Source organism: Babylonia areolata, chromosome 11 (assembly GCF_041734735.1).
Source record: "Babylonia areolata isolate BAREFJ2019XMU chromosome 11, ASM4173473v1, whole genome shotgun sequence".
NCBI classification, from domain to species: domain Eukaryota; kingdom Metazoa; phylum Mollusca; class Gastropoda; order Neogastropoda; family Buccinidae; genus Babylonia; species Babylonia areolata.
Genome location: NC_134886.1, coordinates 40692101 through 40704554, shown reverse-complemented (window position 1 = coordinate 40704554; position 12454 = coordinate 40692101). Strand labels below are relative to the sequence as shown.

The window sequence follows — 12454 nt, the reverse complement described above, 5'->3', positions numbered from 1 at the left end:
AAATGGAATGGAATGGGATAGAATGGAATGGAACTTAATGGAATGGGATAGTATGGAATATAATGGAATAGTATAGAATGGAACAGAATGGTATGGCATTGCAGGTGGTGTTTGTCAAGGACTTCCGGCAGCACAGCACAGAGAGACTGCTAAGCAAGGGCTGGGAGGAGGTGTACGGCCCTGCCCTGTGTGTCTTCAATGACGCCTGCTTCTCCACTAATGACATGGCCGGGATACAGGCCCTGGGGGAGGGTAGCAAGGAGGGCGACAGTCTGAAGACAGGAAAGTGAGGAGGAGTTTTGCTGGGGTTTTTTTTTTTTTAATTATTATTTATTTATTTATTTATTTACGCTTATAATTGACTTCATCAAGTTTTTGCGCCTTATACATATTATTATTAGTAGTAGTAGTTCTTATTTATGTATTTATCTATTATTTATTTACCCTTTTTTTTTCTTTTTTTTTTTTTCTCAAGGCCTGAATAAGTGCGTTGGGTTACGCTGCTGGTCAGGCATCTGCTTGGCAGATGTGGTGTAGCATATATGGATTTGTCCGAACGCAGTGAAGCCTCCTTGAGCTACTGAAACTGAAACTGTTGTTTTGTTTTGTTTTGTTTTGTTACCCCCGAAAACGGAGTATGGCTGCCTACATGGCGGGGTAAAAACTGTCAACCACGTGAAAGCTCACTCGTGTGCATACGAGTGAACATGGGAGTTGCAGCCCACGAACGAAGATAGAAGTTATTTTGTGTGTAACGTTTCTTTTTTCTCTTCTTTTTTCCCTTTTGCCATGAAGGTTGTATTCTCTCAGCAGATGATATTTTGCAGTGAGCATGTACACGGTATTTTCATACACATGGAATGGCTGAACGTTCAAGTTAATAAGTACTGTTTTCAGATTACAATGGTACAACAGATTTTGTTTTGGGGGTGCTTATTAGGGGGGGGGGGGGTTTACTAATAAGAAAAAATCAAATGAAAGGAAAAGAGAGGACAACAAAAACAACAACAATCATGCTTCTGGATACGTGTGGGAGAAATTTCTCCACCCAGGATCAAAAAGCTGAACTAACTTGCATATTTCATATTTTGATGGTTTCACACCACCCTCCTGACTTATTATTATATGCATATCTATCTATCAGTCTATGTATGTACGTATGTATGTATGTATCTATCTGTCTGTCTGTCTTTCTGTCTATAAATATGTATATATATCTCTCTCCATATATATATATATATATATATATATATATATGTCTGTCTTTCTGTCTATAAATATGTATATATATCTCTCTCCATATATATATATATATATATATATATATGTCTGTCTTTCTGTCTATAAGTATGTATATATATCTCTCTCCATATATATATATATATATATATGTGTGTGTGTGTGTGTGTGTGTATGGAAGAATGTATATAAAGAAAGAAGTGTTCTTTTCTTTTCTTTCTTTCTTTGATATATAATTTAGTTTGCTCTTGAGGCTTCATAACCTAGCATGTGTCAGTAGAGGGCAGCATCCTTGAATGATAGCATAGATAGAGAAGTTCAAAAAGAGACACTGAAAGCAGAGACAAGCAATTTCATACTGGATTCTAGCCTTCACAGGAAGCCAGTGAAGTGTTCTGTGCAGTGATGTTGCACTCTGAGTCAAGATGCATGGTTATATATATATCATGTTGTATTGTGTTGTGTTGTACTTTTCATATTATATTAAAATCATCATAATGTTATGTGTGTGTCTGAGTAGGTGTGCTTTAAAAAAAATGTTTGGCTAATTCTTTAATGTGTGCTGACAAGAATCTGTTTCATTTTTTTAACAGACTCAGGAGAGCATATGACAATGACTGTGTCTTTATTGAAAGGTACGGTGTTGCCTTATGACTGTGACTTCGTTGAAAGGTACAGTGTTGCCTTATGACTGTGACTTGAAAGGTACAGTGTTGCCTTATGACTGTGACTTCGTTGAAAGGTACAGTGTTGCCTTATGACTGAGTTTGTTGAAAGGAACGGTGTTGGTTATGACTGCGACTTTGTTGACAGGTATGGTGTTGGCTTATGACTGTGACTTTGTTCACAGGTACAGTGTTGGCTTATGACTGTGACTTTGTTGACAGGAATGGTGTTGCCTTATGACTGTGACTTTGTTGAAAGGTACGGTGTTGGTTATGACTGTGACTTTGTTGACAGGAACGGTGTTGGCTTATGACTGTGACTTTGTTGAAAGGTACAGTGTTGCCTTATGACTGTGACTTTGTTGACAGGTACGGTGTTGGTTATGACTGTGACTTTGTTGACAGGAACGGTGTTGGCTTATGACTGTGACTTTGTTGAAAGGTACAGTGTTGCCTTATGACTGTGACTTTGTTGACAGGTACGGTGTTGGTTATGACTGTGACTTTGTTGAATGGTATGGTGTTGGTTATGACTGTGACTTTGTTGACAGGTACGGTGTTGCTTTATGACTGTGACTTTGTTGACAGGTACGGTGTTGGTTATGACTGTGACTTTGTTGAATGGTATGGTGTTGGTTATGACTGTGACTTTGTTGACAGGTACGGTGTTGCTTTATGACTGTGACTTTGTTGACAGGTATGGTTTTGCCTAATGACTGACTTTGTTGAAAGGTACGGTGTTGCCTTATGACTGACTTTGTTGAAAGGAATGGTGTTGCCTTATGACTGTGACTTTGTTGACAAGTACGGTGTTGCCTTATGACTGTGACTTTGTTGAAAGGTACGGTTTTGGCTTATGACTGTGACTTTGTTGACAGGTATGGTGTTGGCTTCAATGCAGTGTACAACCTGACTGACACACCCTGCTTCCTTACCACTGTCGTCCCTCCTGATGATAATGTGCAGGTAACATGTCCAGTCAAATCCTTTATTTACCAGGGTAATAGTTGAACCTGTCATTTACCAGGGTAATAGATGAGCCTGTCATTTACCAGGGTAATAGATAAGCCTGTTATTTACCAGGGTAATAGTTGAGCCTGTTATTTACCAGGGTAATAGATGAGCCTGTCATTTACCAGGGTAATAGATGAGCCTGTTATTTACCAGGGTAATAGATGAGCCTGTTATTTATCAGTGTGGTGAAAAAAGCCTGTTTTTTACCTGGAGGATAGATAACTGTGCTATGGGTAAGCGCATGTCCTGTTTGAAAGATTCATCAGGTATTTGTGTATACCAGAAAGTTAGATTTGAATTTTTAAAATCTTGATTCATTTTTTTAGATTTTCTTGAATAAGATTCCATAACCAACGCCATGAATATGCAAGGCTTGATTTACATAGAATAGCCATAGTAAACTGGAAATTTTTATGTGAATGTTGATAATTATCAAAAGTAAACAAGTTTTTGTGAATCACTGCTTGCTGAATCCCGAAGCGTAGAAACGTAGTCAGAACTGGGCCTGGAGATCTTTTTGAAAATGCTTATGCATAAACCTTCCATCCCTTTCCAATGGCATGCAGTTATAACCCATGCACACTCTGCGCATGCGTGTGTGCATGCATACGTGTGAGTGTGTTTGTGTGTGTGTGCGTGTAATTAAGAAATTTTTTAGGCGTAGTCTTTGAATCTGTTTTATACTTCTGTTCGTCAAATCTTTTTTCTTTTTTTTTTTTTCTTTTTTTTTTTTTGCCTTCTTCCTTTCATAAGTTATTGCATGTGTGTGTATGTGTTTTATGTTTATTATAAAGCACTTTGAGCTTCCTTCAAGGGAGGAAAGTGCTGAACAAGTATCCATTCTTATTATGATTATTATTGTTATTAAATGCCTTGCTGAGCCAGTGGCCCGTACTGGTGTGGTACAGCTGTTGAACATTGTTCCCCCCCCCCCCCGGCAGGTCAACAGCAAACAGCTGGGAGAAAAGATGTGCGTCCTTGACCCCAACTTCTTTGTGGTCAGCCGTCGCTCCAGGCTGCCTGGACAGCTGCTGTTGGTGAATGCGCGATTCAAGGAGCAGTACCAAAACATGCTGGACCCCTTTGACCTGGCTGGTCAGTGCTGCTTTCACTTTCGCTTTCACTTTCACTTTCTTCTTCTTGTATTACTCTTTTTGTCACAACAGATTTCTCTGTGTGAAATTCGTGCTGCTCTCCACAGGGAGAGCACATCGCTACACTGAGAGCGCCACCCATTTAAAAAAATTTTTTACCTGCATGAAGTTGTTGTTGTTTTCATGTTTTCCTATCGAAGTGGGTTTTTACACTGGATGTTGCCAGGGACAACCCTTTTGTTGCCTTGGGTTCTTTTACATGCACTAAGTGCATGGTGCACATGGGATGTCGCTTTATCGTCTCATCTGAATGACTAGTGTCCAGACCACCACTCAAGATCTAGTGGAGGGGGAGAAAATGCTGGCGACTCTGCCAGGATTTGAACTAATGCGCTCAGATTCTCTCACTTTCTAGGCAGACGCATTACCTCTGGGCCATCACTTTTTTGTTCGTGGGCTGCAACTCCCATGTTCACTGATATGTACAACAGTGGGCTTTTACATGAATGACCGGTTTTACCCCATCATGTAGGCAGCTATACTCTGTTTTCAGGGGTGTGCATGCTGAGTATGTTCTTGTTTCCATAACCCACCGAACGCTGACATGGATTACAAGATCTTTAACGTGCGTATATGATATTCTGCTTGTGTATACACATGAAGGAGGTTCAGGCACAAGCAGGTCTTCACATGTGTTGACCTGGGAGATCAGAAAAATCTTGACCCTTAACCCACCAGGCGCCGTTACCGATATTCGAACCCAGGAACCTCAGATTGCGCCCTTCAAGTTTCAGTCTCAAGGAGGTGTCCAAGCGTGCACACTGATCCATTTTCGCTAAACCACACCCTCTGTTTAACAATACTATTTGACATGAGCGGATGCCTAACCTTTACGTAAACCTGACATGTTGGTCTGGGCTTTGAGAGTCTGCGCTAGGTTTGGTGTGAAAACATCATCTTGAAATGAGAGAAAAACAAAAAAGTTCAGCAAAATAACTGAAATAAATGCATTCAGTTGTGACAAAGCAATACAGACACAGAAGGCAAATGATTGGGAAAAAAACAAGAACTGAAGCAGGCCCCTGTCAGTGACCCCATGTACACTCGTTTACTGGCACACACTGACACAAGCCTTTGAATATGCGTGTGTGTGTGTGTGCGCACACACACACACATTCACATGCGCACATGTATGTCCATACACACACATGCATGTGCGTGCACGCATGCACACACGCGCACGCAAGCACGCACGCACACATGCATACACACACACACACAACACAACACAACACAACAACACACACGCATGCATGCACGCACGCGTGTGCACGCATGCATGCACACAAGCGTGTGCGCGCACGCATGCACGCACGCACGCGCGCACACGCACACACACACACACACACACACACACACACACACACACACACACACACCACAACACACCACACCACACCACACCACACCACACCACACCACACACACACACACACGCACACGCACACCACAACACACCACACCACACCACAGACACACACACACACACACACACACACACACACACACAACAACAACAACAATATGTATTCTCACAGATCAGGGGTAGTTTCTTTTTTCTTTAAAAAAAAAAAAGAAAAAAATTCACCTTGCAGTGCAGGATTCTAATTTCACCTCCCTGGGAATTGTCTGTCCGTGCAGTGCAGGGTTCTGATTTCATCTCCCTGGGAATTGTCTGTCCGTGCAGTGCAGGGTTCTGATTTCATCTCCCTGGGAATTGTCTGTCCGTGCAGTGCAGGGTTCTGATTTCATCTCCCTGGGAATTGCCAATCTTTGCAGTGCAGGGTTCTGATTTCATCTCCCTGGGAATTGTCTGTCCGTGCAGTGCAGGGTTCTGATTTCATCTCCCTGGGAATTGTCTGTCCGTGCAGTGCAGGGTTCTGATTTCATCTCCCTGGGAATTGCCAATCTTTGCAGTGCAGGGTTCTGATTTCATCTCCCTGGGAATTGTCTGTCCGTGCAGTGCAGGGTTCTGATTTCATCTCCCTGGGAATTGTCTGCCTGTGCAGTGCAGGGTTCTGATTTCATCTCTCTTGGAAAAGTGGTCATGAATGTTTTATGTAACTTGTAATATTTTTCTTTCGTGTAAAGCGCCCTGAGCTCTATATAAATGTACATTATTTATTAATATTATTATATATATATATATATATATATATATATATTATTTACAGTTGGGCCAACAGCAAAATGAGAGCTGTATGATCAATGGTTTCTCCACCGCAATGGGAAATCATTTACAGCTTAGTCTTTTGTGAAGGACTATGATTCTCAAACCAGGAGGCAAAGTTGCACTGGCATTTAGTGCCGCAGCCTTGGTGGCTAGTTGGCCTTTGAGAACCATCCCAACGCCGACTGTCTTAAAACCCTCTTGGCCAAGAGAGTCAGGACAGCAGTTACCTCCTCTGCTGTTCTGCTGGTCATAGTCGAGCACAACTGACAAACATACATTTGTTTTTTTCACCTGTGTGGACCAGGTGTCAGAGAAGGCAAGAGGGGCACCATGTTCAGACTGCCGCTGAGGACACAGGACAGAGCCAGCGTCCATGCCACGTCCACGGAGCACCAAGCCCAGGAGCAGACAGGTCCCCGCATGAAGTCCCAGATCAAGCAGCCCGCCGTGTCCATGGCGGAAGTTGGGGAGCTGCTCCACAGATTTCAGCAGGTGATGGGGGAGTGTCTCCTCTTCCTCAGCCACGTCAAGAAGGTGTCAGTTTACACCGCCCATCAGGATGGACAGATTGAGCTGGACTATGAAACCCACATTTCTGTGGACGACAGTGGCTCTCAGAAGCTGCAGGAATTCTATGGGCATGTGCGTGACGAGAGCAAGAAACTGAAAAGCGGCGCGGGGTCTCCTGGTCTGCTGGACTTCAGTGCCCGAGGTGCGGCCGTGCGGTGCCGTCTGTCTGACTCTGACGGCAAGCAGGAGGACTGGCTGGTCGTGCACAAGTTTGGCCTGACCGACCACAGCCGTGTGCCACCCTGCTTGCAGTCTGCCCAGGCCGTGCAGAAATACAGACTGCTGCCTCTGGGGGGTGTGGCCCTCTGCCTGTCTGCTCTGCCACACCCAGCACGCCACAGTCTGCGATACAGAACCAGATCAAACACTGCACGGTTCAACTCACAGATTGGCAGCAACAGGGAGAATCAGGCTGGTACATGGGAAGGAGACAGCACTGGCACTTCATCCCAAGATGAAGACGACTCTTCACCAAGCACCAAATCTCAACAGAGAACATTCCATGCTTTCTGTATGCTGCCATTGCCAGTGGCGACGGGCCTGCCTGTTCATGTGAATGCCCGCTTTGCTCTAGACCACGAGACACGCAGTAACCTGTACTTGCGTGCTGGTGAAGATCAGAGCACCTGGAACAAGCTGCTGATCAGCGACGTCATAACACTTGCTTACATCACAGCGCTTTGTGAGATCACATTGCTGTGCTTTGCACAGGAAGGGGAATGTCTCCACACTGCTTCAAACATACCGGAGCCTGGGACACATCAAAAGAAACGCAGGTGCTGGAGAAAGGAGTCGGCACAAAGAGATGACAAGTCAAAGGACAAGGAAGGTCTGAGCCTTGTGTCCAGTGCGGACCTCAGCTGGAAACTGGACCACTATGCCAGCTTCTTCCCACAGCACCAGGCGGGTGTGGATGCTTTCTGGAATGGACTGGTGACCTCCTTCTACCAGCAGCTGGCAGAGGTGGAGGCACAGGTGTTTCCATCGGTCAGGGAGGACTTGAATCGCCTGGTATGGGTTCCGGCCAAAAGGTCCCAAGGGTTTCCTGGATTCTTCTGGAATCTGGACAACCCCAAGCTGATGGGTGTGCTGAAGAAACTCAACATGAACATCATCGAGTGTCCCTTCAGAATCCATGATTCCTTTGTAAATAGCAAGGTGGACACAGTCAGGCAGGTTCAGATAGAAACAGTGATTGAATTTCTGCTGTCTTGTCACAGGTCTGAAGCAGATGCCTGCTTCCTCAACGATCTTCCTCAGATGGTGGAGGACACACCATTCAAGACAGTGGACAATGTTGTGGAAGTTGTCAGATTTATTCACAATGGAAAACGCACCTCAGATCTTGGAAGTTTGCCCCTGAATCTGAGAATGTCAGGAAAGCTTCATTGTTTCAGCTCTGGAACTCCAGCCCTTGTTTCCAAATTTTATGACCTCCTGCCAGATTCTGCTGAACGTTTTCTGCATGAAAAGTTGATCAGCTTTTTTCCAGCCAAGCTCCCAGATTTTGTTCAAAGTATGGACATCAAAACCTTTGTTGATTTACTGCCAGCCACACTGGCACAGGAGACATTTGGTTGTGGGGGAATCCTTCCATTAAATCAGTTGCCTTTTACACAGCTCAGGTTGTTAGAAAGATGGATCAGCCGTGTCTGGGAGTTTCTGACCTGTGAATTAGGAAAACCATCAGCTGGAATGTTGGACAGGTTGTATGAATGGAGTCTGATTCCATCTGTGAAAGACCAAGAAGTGGTCCTCTTTCCTGTGGGAAGGAAGGACGACGTTGTCCACATTCTGAAGGAGATTGTTGGGAGTCATCCCATGACTGGAACCAGGCGGACAATGGATGAGTTTGGCTGTGAGTTGTCCAAGGAGGAACTTTGTGTTAATAAGTGTCTGGACAAAATGTCTGGAACACATCTGAACAAGTTGAATACAGCTGTACTGCCTGCACACTGTGTTGCGGCACAGATTGTCGCCTCTGTCCGAAACCCCGAGGGACTTCTGCAGGCTCTCACTCACACAGACGTGAGGCCACAAACCCTGATGCCAGGAGAAGCAGAAAGCATTCTTGACTTCTTCTTCACAAAACTGGGTTCTTCTTCAGAATTGCGCTTTTTGCCTTTTTTTGAAAGACCTGATGGCACGTTGACATCATTGGGAAATGGAACCAAGGTTGTTTGCCTGCCACAAGATGTTCCCCATGCTGGTTTGAATGAGTGGTCAGGCAAACAACAGATTTCACTGGTGAAGACCAATCGACGCTTGCAACGCCTGTATGAACGTCTGTGTGTCAACATGCCGACTCAGTCAGCATTCTACTCTTCCTACCTTCTCCACACTATTGCAGACCTTCCAAGAGAAGCCATCCGACAACACATGGAATACATCAGGCAGTGTCTTCAGCCACATCATCTTGAATTGCTGGAAACATATGATCTGCTGAACTCACTCCAGAAAACACAGTTTATCACTGGACAAGATGGAACACTGTGCAAAGCTTCAGACTTCTATGACCCTGACTGTGAAGTCTTCAAGGTGATGCTGACAGAAGATCATTTCCCTCCTGGTCCCTATAAAAGCAGTGACTGGAAGGTCTTTTTGAGGAAGATTGGGATGATCTGCGCCGTGTCAGAAGAAATGTTTCTCAGATTTGCCAGAAAGGTGGAAGGAGCTGCAGGAAACTCACTTTCTGAGGAAGCTAAGCGGCAGTCTGTTGAACTGTCTCGGCATTTGAACAGGTCGAAGAAACTGCGACAGGAGCAGTTTCTGAGGCAGCTGAAAGACATTCGATTCATCCTACCTCAGTCTCAGCTTCAACTTGAGGAAGCATGTGGGAAGGCCCTCGGTTCAGTCCACCCAATGTTCCGCCCTTCTACACCACTGGTGTCTTTTTCAGAGGGTCTGTCCACAGACAGTGTGCATTTAGTGTGGACCACCAGTTGTCTCTTCTCTCGTGACGCAGACCCGACAAAATTTTGTCACTGGACAGATCCCATGAATGACTGGATTGGGTTCAAAGCCCAGCCTTCAAAAGATCTCGTGACGAAACATGTGAAGAACGTTTGTCAGACTCTGGATGTGAAAAGACAAGATGGCTCCTCACACCTGACTACATTTCCTGATGATGTCCTAGATGATGTTGAAGAGATCATGGAATCGTTGTATGGCCATTTGACAAAGTTTGATGACGAGGATCTGGAGGTCTTGCATGGAGTGCCTGTGATAATGGACAGAGAGAACAAGAGCATGTACTCGGGTCAGCAGGTCATCGTCACCATCCTTGAAGAAGAGATCATAGAAGGTCATGTGGTGAAGGCTCCACTGACTTTTGGCAAGTTCTTCCCTTTGTTTCAAAGGCTTGGTGCCTCTGAACGTGTCAGCATTGGCCATTATGCCAGAGCTCTGGAACAAATCCATTTGGCGTATCAAGAAAAACCCCTCAATCCAAATGACCTTATACTGGTTTCTAAGGCTGTTGACAACCTGTTCAAAGTTTTGGAGTGTGATGAGGAGAAAAACCTCACAAGACCTGTTCACCTTCCAGCGGTCAACATTCTGTGTCTGAAGGAACGTTTCCCCCAAGTGATGTTGGTGGACTCGAAGAACATCCTTTGTCAGGTCAGGGATAAACAGCAAAGGCGAATAAAAACTCCAGTAAGAAATCTTCTAGTTTTTGTTGGATTTGCCAAGCTTGATCTGAAGAACCATGATATTTGGAAAGCCAATAATCTGCTTCCTGAGCCCTTCAGAATGAAGGAGTGGAATGAAGTGGTGAAGGAGACCTTGACAGAATCCTGCAGAACTCTGGCTGAGGAGAATCATCGTCTGACCAGTCAGCTCCACTCAGAACTGTGTGCACATGCTGTCAAGCGCATCATACATCATTTTCATCGGAGAAAGACGTTCACAGAAGATGCCTTGAAGATTGAGGACGGTTTGAAGAGAATGAAAATCATGAAAGTCACAGGTCTGCAGACATTTCTTGAAATGGACGGCTCCCAGCTGCCTGGCACAGAGGAAGATAAACATTTCTTTGTTGAAAAAGACTGTGACAACGTTTCTATCTTCATAAGGTCAGATGAAAACATTACCACACTTGGAGACAGACAGTTGGCTTATTTCATCCGTATGGCAGTAACTTGGGCTGTTGGATTTGCAGTTGATGAGGCTTTGCTGAGTGCTTGTTTAGAAAACCTGTCAAATGCTGAAGAATGTCTGGATAACAGAGATATCATGCCATATCAAATCCAGCAACAAACAACAGTGTTTCCTCCTCCTGGAAGTTTTGTTCCAGAAGAAATGCAGTGCCTTCTGGATCAAGATGTGTATGAATACAAAGTCTCCGAGTATGTGGCCTTTGAACTGTACGATCCATCACTGGAACCCCAAAGCACTGAATCCCAGAACGACGGCAGGGAAGCAGGGGATGCGTCTGCTGAAGCCGATCAGGAAGAGCGTGCTGATGACAGAAGCTCCGGTCGACACGGAGTCCGGAAGCCGATCTACATCATTGCCAAGATCGAGAAAGTCCTTCCTCACCCCAGTGGAGAACATGAGGATGCTCGAACACGGCTCATGTTCTTCCGCTACATCATCGATGTTGGAGAAGAGCAACCGAAAGAGGTGGGTGAATGATTGACATGTTACACAGCACAACTGGCATGTTGGATATGGACACTTATATAGCGCCTATCTTCAGTCGGAGACCAGGCTCTAAGCGCTGTACAAACACAGTCATTTGCACAACAGGCTGCCTGCCTGGGTAGAACCGACTGACGGCTGCCATTGGGCACTCATCATTCATTTCCTGTTGTCATTCAGTCAGGCTTCAGTCATGCACACATACACACTCATACAGACATGTAACACTTTAGGTGTATGACCCTTTGTTTATTTACCCTGCCTTGTAGGCAACAATACTCCGTTTTCAGGGGTATGCATGCTGGATATGTTCTCGTTTCTGTAACCCACCAGACCAGGATCTTTAATGTGCATATTTGATGTGCATGCATATACACACGAAGGGGGTTCACGCAGTAGCAGATCTGCATATATGTTGACCTGGGAGATCGAAAAAATTCCACCCTTTATCCAGCATGTGCCGTTACTGAGATTCGAACCTGGGACACTCAGATTGAAAATCCAGTGTCTTAACCACTCGGTTATGGCGCCCATCACACAGCATATCCAGCATGTTTCACAGCACAACTAACATTAACATATCACAACTGACATGTTACACATCACAACTGACATTAACATATCACAACTGACTTGTTACACATCACAGCTGACATTAACACATCACAACTGACATGTTACACAACACAGCTGACATGTAACACATCACAACTGACATGTTACACAGCATAGCTGATGTTACACAGCACAGCTGACATGTAACACAGCATAACTGACATGTTACACAGCACAACTGACATGTAACACAGCACAGTTGACATGTTACACAGCATAGCTGATGTTACACAGCACAGCTGACATGTAACACAGCACAGTTGACATGTTACACAGCATAGCTGATGTTACACAGCACAGCTGACATGTAACACAGCATAACTGACATGTTACACAGCACAACTGACATGTAACAGCACAGCTGACATGTAACACAGCCT

The 12454-nt window shown here is 44.7% G+C and overlaps 1 protein-coding gene across 1 annotated transcript in view; it reads left to right on the top strand.

The window, feature by feature from the left end:
• The window catches only part of LOC143287251 (sacsin-like), a 34733-nt gene that overhangs the window by 8883 nt on the left and 13396 nt on the right, over window positions 1-12454 (top strand). The window contains exons 3-6 of the mRNA XM_076595196.1: window positions 105-286; window positions 2783-2870; window positions 3860-4013; window positions 6550-11441. Coding sequence (XP_076451311.1) covers window positions 105-286; window positions 2783-2870; window positions 3860-4013; window positions 6550-11441 — 5316 coding nt within the window. The remainder of the gene's footprint in view (window positions 1-104; window positions 287-2782; window positions 2871-3859; window positions 4014-6549; window positions 11442-12454) is intronic.